General features: G+C 42.9%; 1 protein-coding gene across 3 annotated transcripts in view; it reads left to right on the top strand.

Moving 5' to 3' along the window:
• Positions 1-3,276: 3,276 nt before the first annotated feature.
• Positions 3,277-16,929, top strand: part of LOC106572727 (cyclic AMP-dependent transcription factor ATF-7) — a 43,957-nt gene continuing 30,304 nt past the window's right edge. For all 3 annotated transcript variants that reach the window (XM_014147160.2, XM_014147161.2, XM_014147159.2), the window contains exons 1-2: positions 3,277-3,373; positions 16,740-16,811. In XM_014147160.2, the coding sequence (XP_014002635.1) occupies positions 3,317-3,373; positions 16,740-16,811 (129 nt within the window). In that variant the 5' untranslated portion in view covers positions 3,277-3,316. The remainder of the gene's footprint in view (positions 3,374-16,739; positions 16,812-16,929) is intronic.

Here is a 16,929-nt window from a genome sequence, read left to right as displayed (position 1 = left end):
CAGCAGCTTTAATTACAGATTTCTGGATTTATCTTAGATTCATTCAGACTATTTTGAGAAAGTGCATTGCTATGTTGTTGCTACGGTGTCTCGTGTGATAAACAATAATATTGCCGTTTTTTTAAGTGAAGTTCTTTTAAGGGAGTATGTGAGGCAAAAACATTTGCTTCGCTTTGCTGAGTTCTCCTAGGAGCAAACCGAAGCTAGTATGCGGGCACCTTGAGCCGCCATGTAGTTTCATCTCATGCAATTTTGTAATTGTCCAGAAGGGGTCTCTAGCCTTCAACACACAAATCAGTCTTTCCTTCAATAGCAGGAGAGACTGTTCCGGATAGATCTATGTATAGTCAATCAAGAGGTGAAAAATAGGTTAATAATCCTCAGTAATGTTTTGTTATTGAAAAAATATCAAGACAAGAAAGAAAGATTTGGTTTAACAAAGTCTTAAGAAGTACATACTGTACTCACAAAATTATTTTATACATTTTCTGTCCAAATAACACCCTATTTACAGAAGAATACAGTGTACTCTTGTTTATTTATTGACCCTTAATTTACCTGCTAAGATGACTGATAACATATTATCTTATACAGCAACGACGCAAGGCAATGCAATGTCCCCTTCACTGGCACGGGACATTGGATCTCCTTAGACCAGAGGGAAGAGGGCCCCCTACTGGACCTCCAACACCACTTCCAGCAGCATCTGGTCTCCCATTCATGGACTGACCTGTACTGACCCTACTTAGCTTCAGCAGTGGGATGCAGGGTAGTATGCATCTGGCTGTGAATAATGTACAGATGGGTCTTGTATGCCATTGTTGGTGTAGCACTACTGAAGACTGACGGTTCATATATTTGACTGTTTATCTTAGTGTTTACAGTGGCTGCCACTCTAATATTTAACTTTATTGTCACCGTGTGAAAACACAGCTATTTGGCCAATTTTAAAATCCCCTTTGTCTTAATTGGCTGCTTCCCCTTTGATTACATGTCAGCAGGTTCAAACGTACCACTCAATAATAATCCCTTGTTGAGTTACAAGTAGGTATTGTTTTTAGACATTTCCTATGCTTTATTTTAGCCCCATGTCTCGACACAGACAGGACGTTAGTTTCCCAGCGAGAGAAAACAAGGGGGAGAATTTCAGGAAGGAAAGTAAAGCAACACAGAAAAAAGGCCCCCTGTCAGCTCTCTCTCACACTACTTCCTTTTCTGGATCATACAGTAGTTTATACACTCCATCTGTTCAATGTCTGGATTTTCTTGACTTAAAATGAGTTATATTGTACATTTTCATTCCTACTGTACATTACTATTACTGTAGCCTACTCTAGTGTACATTTTTCAATCGTTCAATATATCAGGATTTTTACTCTTATCAGGCTTGAAAATGTTAAATGGATAAAAACAATGTATTGAAAAGTGTTAGAAGAAAATTATGTGATTTATTTTTTTACGAGAGCATTGTTGTAACAGCTCTCATCAGAGATGGTCTATAATGTTGTAACAAGTTTTAAATGTGACATTTATAACTATGACAGAAGATTGTGATAAGTTAACCACCCTCATCAAACCTCACAACAGTGCTCATCCATACATAGAAATAGAATAAGCATTCTAGTTCTGGATTCATTTTAGTTCTAGAATCATTCTAGTTCTGTGGCTCCACATGCCCAGGGTTGAAGGCAGGCCAGGACAGCAGTGCTTATGCAAGACATAATCTTAGGGACTGAATACATAATTAAAAAGACAGTCTGTTTTCCAAATGGCACCTTTTTCCCTTTAAAGTGCACTTTTGTGTACTTTTTTTGACCATGGCCCATAGTTTTATTTGTTCACAGGCTCCTAGCTTAGTCAGGATGCCGAATATGGGAACAACAGTTGGCTAACAAAGCAAATGGGTAGAGAATTTGACCTAGGCAATAATGATGAGCAACACACACTGCTGGTGGTTTCTAAAAAAGAGGGAAGCGTACAGTGTACTGACTAACCAGTCTGTTATTTTGCATCTTGAATTTTATATACCTGCTTCATGTGAAAGGTTCTGAATTAAGAATTTAAAACCCAGCCATTTTTTACAGCAACCAGCTTCTATTAATAATAATAAATAATAATAATAATAATAATAACAGTATTATATTTTTAAAGTGCATAAGGTAGGTAGAAAACAAAACACATTAAACTAATACATTATATAGACTTTAACCATATTCTTTTCTAGCTTTAACTTTAGATTTATTACAAACAACGTTTTACACTTTGCATTCTCTTCTCCAGAAACAGACAGCGTATATTTTTATTTATTTAACTAGGCAAGTCAGTTAAGAACAAACTCTTATTTACAATGATGGCCTACACCGGCCAAACCCGGACGACGCTGGGCCAATTGTGCACCGTCGTTTGGGACTCCCAATCACGGACAGTTGTGATACAGTCTGGAATTGAACCAGGGTGTTTGTAGTGACGCCTCTAGCACTGAGTTGCAGTGCCTTGCGCCGCTGCGCCACTCGGGAGCCCCATGTATATCTAGTTAATATTAGAAGGAGAAAGACAAAACTCATGTATTTCATCACCACATCCCAGAGACTGGTTAGTAAGGTAACCAAAACAGCTGCAAATGCAAAGGTGCCTTTTTGTTTGATTTGAAAGCTGTCAGAGGTTATGAGTATGAGCAATGTATGAACTCAGTATTGTGTGACACTCAAGGTACAGTACGAGTCAACATGGGAAAAATGTTTATACCATTTGTATGCACATCCTACTAAATGTCAAAATAACGAAGGTAGGCGTATGTAAAAAAAAAGGTTTTTTTATAATAACATGCCTACTGTATTTCTAATGTAAATTCCAGCGCCTTTTTAAATGAGATGGCACAGAGTTTCTAAACTCAGAGGCGCGATATCGCGAAACCTCCGGGAACGCTTGCGAAACAGACCAAGCAGACCAGGTCGTGGTTTAGGGTTTGAGAAGTGAAAAATGATTCCTTAGTTGTTCGTTTTCTCGAACTCTAAAGGCACAACCTAGATTCAAGCGAATGTCTTAAGTAGTTGAACATAGTATTATCCCAACCTCGTAAAAGTGGCAAACTGCACATTTTATTTTCGTCAAAAACAACTTTATATTGAAGGAGTACATTTGAGTTGACGGGTTGCACATGCGCAGTTTGGCGCAAGAGATTTTGCGCATGCGCTTAGCTGGCCAACGCCACCGTGAGTTATCGGGGATTTCTATTGGAGAAGCAGTTTCTGCCTATCTTCATACTGTACTGTCTTTGATATGAGTTTATGAAGACTGACGTAGGTAGAACCTCGCGATGATTCAGGGAGGAGGGGAGTGTCAAATTCCAGAAGAGAGGGAGAGGAGCGCAAAGGTGAGTTTATAAACAGTATATTATTGTGAAAATGTACAATCCATATGTAATTCCGTTGAAAATGTGACATAATTATTGAACGTCGTTAAGAGTTAGTGTGTTCGTTTTTCTAATGTTGTCGGCCATGAAATCTGAGTGGCCAATAAGTTGACAAAACTGTTGTGGTCTGTCTTTCTCGCTCGCACTCGAGTGCCAGCCTACCTACTTTAGCTTGCTCTAAGCTAACAAGTTGGTTAGCAGTTAGCAAAATAAAGTGTCAACTAATGATTTATTAGCACTGCACGGTTGTATGACGTGCTCCTGTTGTCATGCATGAAGTTCGTTGTTGTTGAGGTTTTATTACTGCACATTGCTTTTCCCTGACGGTGGTAGCGGCCTGTTCAAAGTTGGCACTGGGAAAGATGTAGTTTATGAAATCTCCCATATTATGAGGGGAATCATCATGAACCAATCACATTGTTCTATCAGAAGTGATTGACAGTTCACTGAGCGATAGGGTAACGAGTGGGTGCTGATTAACATGTCTCTACCCAATAATTGAAAAGAAAAGGCGGTTTCGTGCGGGAAAAGGCATGGCTTGTGCGCAAAAAGGGTTCTCCGGTCTCAGCTACCAGTCTGAAGGTTTCAACTTTTAGCAAAAGTAATCGGGATTCTGCTTCTTAAAAATACAAGTTCATACTTTTTTAACCAACTAGACGTTTTCTTAATCACAATCATAAGAAATCCATACAACATGTGTTTCTAGCTGAAATAATCACTTACAGTAAGTTTCAGTACACCAATGCAACACAATAGCTACCTGATTATAAATATATTTTCGAGGTGATTCAAATTCCTCAACATCTCCTTCATTCTATTGCCAGTTGGGACTTTAACGTCAGCTATATATTTATAATACGGTTCTTAAATGTAGTAAGTCACATTGATGGCTTGATTACAAGATAAAACTGTTGAAGGTAATATATTAAACGCTGTTGAATATGCCGTAAATAACATTGACAAATATAAATATGATTATAATGTACAACTATTACTTTGACATCTCATCCTCTAAGATAATGAGAATATTTATATATTAATACATATCGATTAATATTTACACATTAATAATATATATCTATTTTTCTGCCATCATTGAAGCTATTTCACAGTTGACTACTATAATTTGTTGTCATTACCTTGTGGGGTTCTGTGATGCCTACATTCACAAGTATTTGTTTGGTCGTCTACTAAGTTAGTAAAGAAATCAAATCTTATTTGTCAAATGCGCCAAATACAACAGGTGTAGACCTTACAGTGAAAAGTGTTAAGAAAGTATTTACTAAAAATAAACTGAAGAAAAAAAACAAAAAAGCTGTCAATAAAAGCAGATATCTGTAGTGTTGTAATGTGAGCTGGTGAATGTCCTTCTATGCATCTCCAAGCCTAGCTTTCATCACCAACATTATGTTTGGCTGGGGGGAAATCTCATCTTTACATGGGAATTTAGGTCATTAGCTTCTGATTTAAGATCCATTCCCGTTCGGGCAGCCACAAAGCGCATTCCACCAAATATGTGATCTCTGGTTAAAGATTGAGCTTGGACATTCGTTTGAATAACTCATGCCCGTCCCTAAGCGTTTAGGAATTAAACTACTAACACAATATGTAACATTTCATACATTATATACTTTTCTCTATTGGATTTATACTTATGTATTGATCCATGAAAGTGTGAAGAGGAATAAGAGACAGCAGTACATGGCAGGTGGGTTTCATGCTCTAGGGTTTGTACACCACTTTTAATGCTTCGTTTCACCATTGCTCCGATTCACCATTGTTTTCAATTGCTCCATTTGGATCCCACGCTAAGATTTCATGTTCTTTCCGTCCAGTCTACTCTATACTAGATACAGGGTGTTAAATCAACCTTAAAGTTCATAGGCCAAATGCAGCCTACCAGTTGTTCATAACACTGATATCAAATGTCTCGGTTATTGGCCTAGTCTGTATTGTTTAAACGTTGTAGTTATAGCATCAAAACAACTTGGGCCAGCCAACACATTGCCATCCTTGTAAAAGCCGATGATCCATCTTATAAATAGACATCAAGTGGTTCCAGTTTAATTGCAGAAAAACAGCACTGGATCCCTGTTGTCTATCTGCTCTGCCATGGATTTAGCTTAAAGACCTGGGCAGTTATGCAGACGCGCATACAGAATTTCATTTGATCCATTTTCCATTGACCAATACTCAGTTTCACTTGGGTTACAGACATGCATATTGGCACGTCATTGAAGCTTGTAAGTTTAACCCTCACAGGGTTTCACCTCAGGCAGCACCTCGCCTGTCCTGTGAGCTAAAGATGGCCTAAAGATGGCACTGTAGTGGATAGCTGCCTGACCAATTCTGCTATTTTGTGTTTTTTTACGCTGATCTTGATGGGTTTTTTTTTTTACATAATCTTTCTGCCATAATTTCCTATGATTGAAAACTGCTTCTGGACATCAGAACAGAGATCACTAACCTTGATTTGGATGAAGATTTCTACTTCATACTACTAAGTCTGAGCATCTAGACCGCCTTTGCCCTCTTTGTTGGCGAACGTACAATCTGTATAGAACAAACTGGTGATTTTTAATGCAGGAAAACTGAAATCTGTTTTAACTCATTTTTACAAGCATGTCACCTGTGAAACTGGAGGCAACACAACTCTAGATCACCTTTAGGCCTACTCAACACACAGAAACGCATACCAGGCTCTCCCTCGCCCTCCCTGTGGCAAATCTGATCATAACTCTATCCTCCTGATTCCTGCTTACAAGCAAAAACTCAAACAGGATCTACCCTTGACGCATTCAATACGGAAGTGGTCAGATGAAGCGGATGCTAAGTTACAGGATTGCTTCGCTAGCACAGACTGGAAATGTTCCGGGAATCATCCGATAGCTTTGAGGAGTTAATCACGTCAGTCACCGGCTTTATTAATAAGTGCATTGACGACACCGTCCACACAGTGACCGTACTTCCATATCCCAACCAAAAAACATAGATTACAGGCAACATCCACACTGAACTAAAGGCTTCCTCTTTCAAGAAGCAGGACACTAATGCAGACGTTTATAAGAAATCCTTTTACGACCCTCCGACGAGCCATCAAACAGGCATAGCATCAATACAGGACTAAGATCGAGTCGGATCTGGCAAGGCTTGCAAACTATCACAGATTACAAAGAAAAACTCAGCCGCGAGCTGTCCAGTGACGCAAGCCTACAAGACGAGCTAAATCCTTTCTATGCTCGCTTCGAGGCAAGTAACACTGAACCCTGCATGAGAGCATCAGCAGTTCTGCACGACTGTGTAATCTCGCTCTCCGTAGCCGATGTGAGTAGGACCTTTTAAACAGGTTAATATTCACAATCCCGCGGGGCCAGATGGATTACCTGGAGGTGTATTCAGAGCATGCGTTGACCAGCTGGCAGGTGTCTTCACTTACATTTTAAACTTCTCCCTGACCCAGTCTGTAATGCACTATAATGACCAAAAGTATGTGGACACCTACTCGTCGAACATCTCATTCCAAAATCATAGGCTTTAATATGGAGTTGGTCCCCACTTTGCTGCTATAACAGTCTCCACTCTTCTGGGAAGGCGTTCCACTAGATGGTGGAACATTGCTGAGGAAGACTTGCTTCCATTCAGCCACAAGAGCATTAGTGAGGTCGGGCACTGATGTTGGGCGATTAGGCCTGGCTCTCAGTCAGCGTTCCAATTCATCACAAAGGTGTTCGTTGGGGTCCGGGCTCTGTGCAGGCCAGTCAAGTTTTTCCACACCGATCTCGGAAAACCATTTCTGTATGGACCTCGCTTTGTGCAGGAGGGCATTGCCATGCTGAAACAGGAAAGGGCCTTCCCCAAACCTGCCACAAAGTTGGAAGCACAGAATTGTCTAGAATGTCATTGTATGCTGTAGCATTACAATTTCCATTCACTGGAACTAAGGGACCTAGCCCGAACCATGAAAAACCACCCCAGACCATTATTCTTCGTCCACCAAACTTACAGTTGGCACTATGCATTGGGGCAGGTAGCGTTCTCCTGGCATCCGCCAAACCCAGATTTGTCTGTCGGACTGCCAGATGGTGAAGTGTGATTCATCACTCCAGAGCACGCGTTTCCACTGCTCCAGTCCAATGGCAGCGAGCTTTACACCACTCCAGCCAACGCTTGGCATTTTGCATGGTGATTTTAGGCTTGTGTGCGACCGCTCGGCCATGGAAATCCATTTCATGAAGCTCCCGACGAACAGTTCTTGTGCTGACGTTGCTTCCAGAGGCAGTTTGGAACTCGGTAGTTATAGATCACATAGAACAGATCTACCGCTTCTTAGTGTTGCTTTCAATGAGAATGATCTCTGTGATCTATAAATCACATTTCCATGTGGATATGGTCAGGTTGCCCAAAAAGTTACGTATTGCAGCTTTAACCGGTTCCCATGCTTTTAAGACAATGGCTGTGTTCCGGAACAATATACATCATTTTCGTTCCCGGTTCTGATTATGTTCCTCTAAAGATTTTATTTTCCCATTTTCGTTTTTGTTCCTTGAACCGGTTCCAACCCCTGGTGCTTAGTCTCCTCCTGTGCTCCCTATTCACCAATGACTGCATGGATGCGCACGACTCCAAAACCATTAAGTTTGCTGACAAAAACATAGAAATAATACGTTTGCTGACGACACGATGGGGGTAGGCCTGATCACCGACGATGATGGGACCGCCTATAAAGAAGAGGCCAGTGACCTGGCGGTGTGGTCCCAGGACAACAACCTCTCCCTCAACGTCAGCTAGAAAGGAGCTGATCGTGCACTACAGGAAACAGAGGGCCAGGCATGCCACTATCCGCATCGAAGGGGCTGTAGTGGAGTGGGTCGAGAGCTACAAGTTCCTCCGTGTCCACATCACTAAGAAATTAACATGGTCCACACACAGACCAACACGACTACGCCTCTTCCTCCTCAGGAGGCTGAAAAGATTTGGCATGGGCCTTCAGATCCTCAAAGTTCTACAACTGCACCATTGAGAGCATCTTGACTGGCTGCATCACCACTTGGTCGGGCAACTGCTTGGCATCCAACCTCAAGGCGCTACAGAGGGTAGTGCGTACGGCCCAGTACATCACTGGGGCCGAGCTCCCTGCCATCCTCTGACACCACCTGGTATAGAGGTCTTGCAAGGCCTTCAAAATTGTCAGACTCGAGCCACCCAAGTCAGAGTGCTCTCTCTGCTACCACACGGCAAGTGGTACCGATGCACCAAGTGAGGTACCAACAGCACCCTGAACAGCTTCTACCCCCAAGCCATAAGACTACTAAATAGATCACTAAATAGCTACCCGGACTATCTGCATTGACCCTCTTTGCAATAACTCTTTTGACTCTTCACATGAAATACAGAAGTATCACACCCCCAAGTCAGTGCTTTGTAGTATCACCTTTGTTGGCCATTAGAAGTTTGAGTCGTCTTTGGTAGAGGTCGACCGATTTAATCGGCATGGCTGATTTTTAATTAGGGCCGATTTCAAGTTTTCATAACAATCGGTAATTTGCCTTTTTGGATGCCGATTACATTGCAATCCACGAGGAGACTGCGTGGCAGGCTGACCACCTGTTACGCAAGTGCAGCATCAAAAGGACCTTGTGGCAACAATGAGCCAAGGTAAGTTGCTGGCTAGCATTAAATTTATCTTTTATTAAAAAAAAAAAAATCAATCTTCACATAATCACTATTTAACTACACATGGTTGATGATATTACTAGGTTAACTAGCTTGTCCTCCGTTGCATATAATCAATGCGGTGCCTGTTAATTTATCATCGAATTACAGCCTACTTCAACAAACGGGTGATGATTTAACAAAAGCGCATTCGCGAAAAAAGCACAATCGATCGTTGCACAAATGTACCTAACCATAAACATCAATGCCTTTCTTAAAATCAATACACAAGTATATATTTTTTTAAACCTGCATATGTAGTTAAAAGAAATTCAGGCAATATTAACTAGGGACATTTGTCATTTCTCTTGCTGAACGCAAGAGTGCAAGCAGAGTTAGGGTATATGCAGCAGTTTGGGCCGCCTGGCTCGTTGCGAACTGTGTGAAGTCCATTTATTCCTAACAGAGACCGTAATTAATTTGCCAGAATTTTACATAATTATGACATAACATTGAAGGTTGTGCAATGTAACAGCAATATTTAGACTTATTTTTGCCACCCATTCCATAAAATACGGAACGGTTCCGTATTTCACTGAAAGAATAAACGTTTTGTTTTCGAAATGATAGTTTCTGGATTTGACCATATTAATGACCTAAGGCTTCTATTTCTCTGTGTTTATTATATTATAATTAAGTCTATGATTTGATAGAGCAGTCTGACTGAGCGGTGGTAGGCAGCAGCAGGCTCGTAAGCATTCATTCAAACAGCACTTTACTGCGTTTTCCAGCAGCTCTCATCAAAGTTTGATGCACAGCTCTGTTTGACTTCAAGCCTATCAACTCCCGAGATTAGGCTGGCAATACTGAAGTGCCTATAAGAACATCCAATAGTCAAAGGTATATGAAATACAAATGGTAGAGAGAGAAATAGTCGACGCGTCATAATAACTACAACCCAAAACGTCTTAACTGGGAATATTGAACCACAAGCTTTCATATGTTCTCATGTTCTGAGCAAGGAACTTAAACGTTAGCTTTTTTACATGGCACATATTGCACTTTTACTTTCTTCTCCAACACTGTTTTTGCATTATTTAAACCAAATTCAACATGTTTCATTATTTATTTATTATAGTTGATCATTTATTTATTTTAGACTACATTTATTTTATTTATGTATTATATTAAGTTAAAATAAGTGTTAATTCAGTATTGTTGTAATTGTAATTATTACATATTTTTTAATCGGTATCGGCTTTTTTGGTCCTCCAATAATCGGTATCGGCGTTGAAAAATCATAATCGGTCGACCTCTAGTCTTGGGTATGTCAGTATCAGCTTTGCACATCTGGATTTTGGGGATTTTCTCTCATTCTTCCTAACAGATTTTCTCAATCTGTGTTAAATTGGATAGGGAGCGAAGGTGAACAACATTCTTAAAACCTGTCCACAGATTGTCAATGGAATTCAAGTCGGCTTTGGCAGGGCCATTCAAGGACTTTCACATTCTTATTCCAGCATTGATTTGGCTGTATGCTTGGGGTCATTGTCCTTTTGGAATGTAAATCTTCGCCCTAGTCTAAGGTCGTTTGCACTCTGAAGCAGGTTTTCATCAAGGATTTGCCTGTATTTGGTTGCATTCCCTCCATCCTTACCAGTCTCCCAGTCCCTGCTGCTGAAAAGCATCCCCATAGCACGTTGCTGCCACCACCATGCTTCACGGTAGGGATGGTGTTAGATGGGTGACGAGCTGTGCCTGGTTTTCTCCAGACATAGCGCTTTGCATTCAGGCCAAAGAGTCTCTATCTACAGGCAGGGCCTTGTATTTCATGGTACTATTTCTGCTCTGACATGCACTGTTAACTGTGGGACCTAATATAGACCGGTATTTTTCATTCTTAATCATGTCCAAACAGTTGAATTCACCTCAGGTGGACTACAATCAAGTTGTAGTGACATCTCAAGGATGATCAAAGGAAATTGGATGCACCTGAGCTCAATTTGGAGTGTCATAGCAAAGAGGTGTGAATACTTATGTACATGTAATTATTTCATGTTCAATAAATTTGTTACAATTTCCAAAAACATATTTTCACTTTGTCATTATGGGGTATTGTGTGTAGATGGGTGAGAAAAACATATATTTAATCAATTTTAAATACAGGCTATGACGCAACGATGTGGAATAAGTAAACTGGTATGAATACTTTCTGAAGGTGCTGTTTTCTTACTCATTGTGTATTTATCCCTTTATACATTGTTTCCATATTTTTCTCACTGCATTGTTTTTGAAAGGCCTGTATGTCAGCATTTCACTGTTAGTCTAGACATGTTGTCGTCGAAGCATGTGACAAATACATTTTGATTTGAGCTACCAAATACACTTGATCTCACAGTAGGTCAGTGAGTCAACCAATACATGACCACCACACACACACACACACAACACCACCCCCAAGCTATCTCCATCGGACTCCACTCTGCCACTGTCAACTCCTAGCCCAGTAGATTCCTGAGTCCTCTGGCTCCCTGGCTGCAGGCAGAGAGAGGCTATTAATACAGTTTGTTTAGCTAGTTTCCTAGCAGGCCGCATCAAACACCGCGGCCCTCGGGCTGATTATAGCCCTCGACCTGCTCGCTCCCCTAGCTACACCTGCTGAGTCAGAGAAACCCAAGGTTCCATCCCAAATGGCACCCTCTTCCCTTATGTAGTACACTACTTCTGACCAGAAACCCTATGGGTTTCCTACAGGCCATGGTCAAAAGCAGTGCACTACCTAGGGAATAGGGTGCCATTTGGGACGCACACCAAGTTAACAGCGGCGGGGACATTGCCGGCAGGCTCAGAGAGAGTGACTGGAATAAGACCTACTGGCAGGCTGAGAGAGTGACTGGAATAGGGCCCACTGGCCCGGCAGGCTCAGAGAGAGTGACTGGAATAAGACCTACTGGCAGGCTGAGAGAGTGACTAGAATAGGGCCCACTGGCCCGGCAGGCTCAGAGAGAGTGACTGGAATAAGGCCTACTGGCCCGGCAGGCTCAGAGAGAGTGACTGGAATAAGGCCTACTGGCCCGGCAGGCTCAGAGAAAGTGACTGGAATAAGGCCCACTGGCCCGGCAGGCTCAGAGAGAGTGACTGGATTAGGGCCCACTGGCCCGGCAGGCTCAGAGAGAGTGACTAGAATAGGGCCCACTGGCCCGGCAGGCTCAGAGAGAGTGACTAGAATAGGGCCCACTGGCCCGGCAGGCTCAGAGAGAGTGACTGGATTAGGGCCCACTGGCCCGGCAGGCTCAGAGAGAGTGACTGGATTAGGGGCCCACTGGCCCGGCAGGCTCAGAGAGAGTGACTGGATTAGGGCCCACTGGCCCGGCAGGCTCAGAGAGAGTGACTGGATTAGGGCCCACTGGCCCGGCAGGCTCAGAGAGAGTGACTGGATTAGGGCCCACTGGCCCGGCAGGCTCAGAGAGAGTGACTGGAATAAGGCCCACTGGCCCGGCAGGCTCAGAGAGAGTGACTGGAATAAGGCCCACTGGCCCGGCAGGCTCAGAGAGAGTGACTAGAATAGGGCCCACTGGCCCGGCAGGCTCAGAGAGAGTGACTGGATTAGGGCCCACTGGCCCGGCAGGCTCAGAGAGAGTGACTGGAATAAGGCCCACTGGCCCGGCAGGCTCAGAGAGAGTGACTGGAATAAGGCCCACTGGCCCGGCAGGCTCAGAGAGAGTGACTAGAATAGGGCCCACTGGCCCGGCAGGCTCAGAGAGAGTGACTGGAATAAGGCCCACTGGCCCGGCAGGCTCAGAGAGCGTGACTGGAATAAGGCCCACTGGCCCGGCAGGCTCAGAGAGCGTGACTGGAATAAGGCCCACTGGCCCGGCAGGCTCAGAGAGCGTGACTGGAATAAGGCCCACTGGCCCGGCAGGCTCAGAGAGCGTGACTGGAATAAGGCCCACTGGCCCGGCAGGCTCAGAGAGCGTGACTGGATTAGGGCCCACTGGCCCGGCAGGCTCAGAGAGAGTGACTGGAATAAGGCCCACTGGCCCGGCAGGCTCAGAGAGCGTGACTGGAATAAGGCCTACTTGCCTGGCAGATATTTCCATGTCACCTTGGATGAATGGAGGTTTAAAAAAATGGGTGGACTGACTGAGGTTCTCACATGGATGGATCCCCTGTCTGAAATGGATAGAATGAAATTGATCGATGTGTGTGTTAGGTTTTTGAATCCGACCATAATGTCAAATACATAGGCAAATGTGTCAAATACTTTTTCAAGTATTTGGGGTGTGCTTGATTTAGCTTGGGAGTTTGTCACTGTAACTGTTCCATTTGCTTCCATTGTACCAGGGCAAACTTGGCCTAAATCAAGTTAACCAGCTTCCTTTCTCTTGCTCCTTCCAGATGTTGCCTCCCCGCAGAGGATTTGCTCACACACACACACACACACACACACACACACACACACACACACACACACACACACACACACACACACACACACACACACACACACACACACACACACACACACACACACACAGCCAGTTAGTCCACACCCTGACTATAACGAGTTGCTGGTGTATGTTGTGTGTCGATGGACTGAACTCGCACATCTCTGCCCAAATAGACCCAGAGGATTGTGTTTTAGTGTGAGCAGTGAGAGAGACCTGACACGGGCCTGTTGTATTGGCTCGTTGCTCTCTGCTCCACAGACAGGCTTCTGCAACACAAATGGCACCCTGTTCCCTACATAGTGTGCTACTTTTGATCAGAGCTGGCTGCGCAAAAGTAGTGCACTATATATGGAATAGGGTGCCATTTGGGACACAATCACAGCCTGTGGGGTCTGTTCAGAATGATTTTTGTATGTGTTCTGTTTCCTCCTTTGATCTCACTGAGAAGGGATGTGCCAGTCAACATGAAGCCATTCCTTTTTTTTCATTAGTAAATTAAGCAGAGAGCGTGAGAGGGAGAGAGAGACGGAAAGGAAGAGAGACACATAGTGGTTAATATTACACCCAGCCCTGACCGCATGATAGTCTGAGTCTGCCTTGAGCTTCTCTTGTGAGTGGACGGCAGGGCAGGGCAGGCTGCTGAAATCATGTTGGCTGCTTGGCTCAGGATGAGTAACTGGTGTCAGAGTTGGGAGAGAACATCGGACTAGGGGGAGAGGGAGAGATGAAACATGGACTGACTTCAATACTGGAAAGTGGCCCACCCATTGTAGGTTATTATCTGTCCCACTTGATCATAAGTGCTAATAAAACTAGTGGTCTATAAAAGGTTTTAAGACAGGTACTAGGCAATGTAGCAATGTGTACAGTTGGCTACACTGTGGTTACACTGCACTGTGGCATATACTGGTGTGTGTGTGTGTGTGTGTGTGTGTGTGTGTGTGTGTGTGTGTGTGTGTGTGTGTGTGTGTGTGTGTGTGTGTGTGTGTGTGTGTGTGTGTGTGTGTGTGTGTGTGTGTGTGTGTGTGTGTGTGTGTGTGTATATATATGTATATATATTTATTTATTTATATATTTATATATATATATATATATATATATATATATAATAACTGCTCATAAAGAATAAAGGGAACAATTAAACAACACATCCTAGATCTGAATGAAAAATAATCTTATTAAATACTTTTTTCTTTACATAGTTGAATGTGCTGACAACAAAATCACACAAAAATAATCAATCGAAATCCAATTTATCAACCCATGGAGGTCTGGATTTGGAGTCACACTCAAAATTAAAGTGGAAAACCACACTACAGGCTGATCCAACTTTGATGTAATGTCCTTAAAACAAGTCAAAATGAGGCTCAGTAGTGTGTGTGGCCTCCACGTGCCTGTATGACCTCCCTACAACGCCTGGGCATGCTCCTGATGAGGTGGGGGATGGTCTCCTGAGGGATCTCCTCCCTGACAGACACAGCAAACCTTCTTGCCACAGCTCGCATTGATGTGCCATCCTGGATGAGCTGCACTACCTGAGCCACTTGTGTGGGTTGTAGACTCCGTCTCATGCTACCACTAGAGTGAAAGCACCGCCAGCATTCAAAAGTGACCAAAACATCAGCCAGGAAGCATAGGAACTGAGAAGTGGTCTGTGGTCCCCACCTGCAGAACCACTCCTTTATTGGGGGTGTCTTGCTAATTGCCTATAATTTCCACCTATTGTCTATTCCATTTGCACAACAGCATGTGAAATGTATTGTCAATCAGTGTTGCTTCCTAAGTGGACAGTTTGATTTCACAGAAGTGTGATTGACTTGGAGTTACATTGTGTTGTTTAAGTGTTCCCTTTATTTTTTTAGCAATATATAGATAGATAGATAGATAGATAGATATAAAAATAGCTAGCAAGCATATACTGATATAGATTGATAGCTAGCATATACATGTATGTGTGATTATTTATATATTTATTTATATATATATATATATATGGAATATGCCATTATATGCTAGCTATCATATATATTTATGCATACATGTATATGCTAGCTATTTATGTAATGTAATGGTATGTATGTGTAGCTAGATAGCTGGGGGTGCTTTGCTGCAGGAGGGACTGGTGCACTTCACAAAATAGATGGCATCATGAGGAAGGACAATTATGTGGATATATTGAAGCAACATCTCAAGACATCAGTCAGGAAGTTAAAGCTTGGTCGCAAATGGGTCTTCCAAATGGACAATGACCCCAAGCATACTTCCAAAGTTGTGGCAAAATGGCTTAAGGACAACAAAGTCAAGGTATTGGAGTGGCCATCACAAAGTCCTGACCTCAATCCTATAGAACATTTGTGGTCAGAACTGAAAAAGTGTGTGCGAGCAAGGAGGCCTACAAACTTGACTCAGTTACACCAGCTCTGTCAGGAGGAATGGGCCAGAATTCAACCAACTTATTGTGGGAAGCTTGTGGAAAGCTACCTGAAATGTTTGACCCAAGTTAAACAATTTAAAGGCAATGCTACCAAATACTAATTGAGTGTATGTAAACTTCTGACCCACTGGGAATGTGATGAAAGAAATAAAAGCTGAAATAAAGAATTCTCTCTACTATTATTCTGACATTTCACATTCTTAAAATAAAGTGGTGATCCTATCTGACCTAAGACAGGTAATTTATACTAGGATTAAATGTCAGGAATTGTGAAAAACTGAGTTTAAATGTATTTGGCTAAGGTGTATGTAAACTTCTGACTTCAACTGTATATACTACATCTAGCCTACCAGCAGAACATCCTGGCTGCTCTGACTACATCTAGCCTACCAGCAGACCATCCTGGCTGCTCTGACTACAGCTAGCCTACCAGCAGAACATCCTGGCTGCTCTGACTACAGCTAGCCTACCAGCAGAACATCCTGGCTGCTCTGACTACAGCTAGCCTACCAGCAGAACATCCTGGCTGCTCTGACTACAGCTAGCCTACCAGCAGAACATCCTGGCTGCTCTGACTACAGCTAGCCTTCCAGCAGAACATCCTGGCTGCTCTGACTACAGCTAGCCTACCAGCAGAACATCCTGGCTGCTCTGACTACAGCTAGCCTACCAGCAGAACAGCAGTATCTCTGCTTTGTTGTTTTCTGGACTAGCCTACTGGAGGACCAACAGAACCGATTTGAGGGGAAAAAAATAAATGACAACAATGTTCTCTTCTCCTCTCCCACAGTTACATTGCAAGCTCTTTGCAAAGATGGGGGACGACCGGCCTTTTGTGTGCAACGCTCCCGGCTGTGGACAGGTAAGCCATCTACCTCTACCTTGTCTTGAGTTTCAGGTGTGTTCAGTGTCTGTTTCTGAGTTCGGTTTTACCTGTGTGCTAGTGTTTGTATGTTTTACTGTTTGTGGCAGTTAATCAG

Source organism: Salmo salar, chromosome ssa15 (assembly GCF_905237065.1).
Source record: "Salmo salar chromosome ssa15, Ssal_v3.1, whole genome shotgun sequence".
In the NCBI taxonomy this organism is placed as follows: Eukaryota; Metazoa; Chordata; class Actinopteri; order Salmoniformes; family Salmonidae; genus Salmo; species Salmo salar.
Note: the sequence above shows the minus strand (reverse complement) of the source record. Positions and strands in the feature narration are given on the sequence as shown.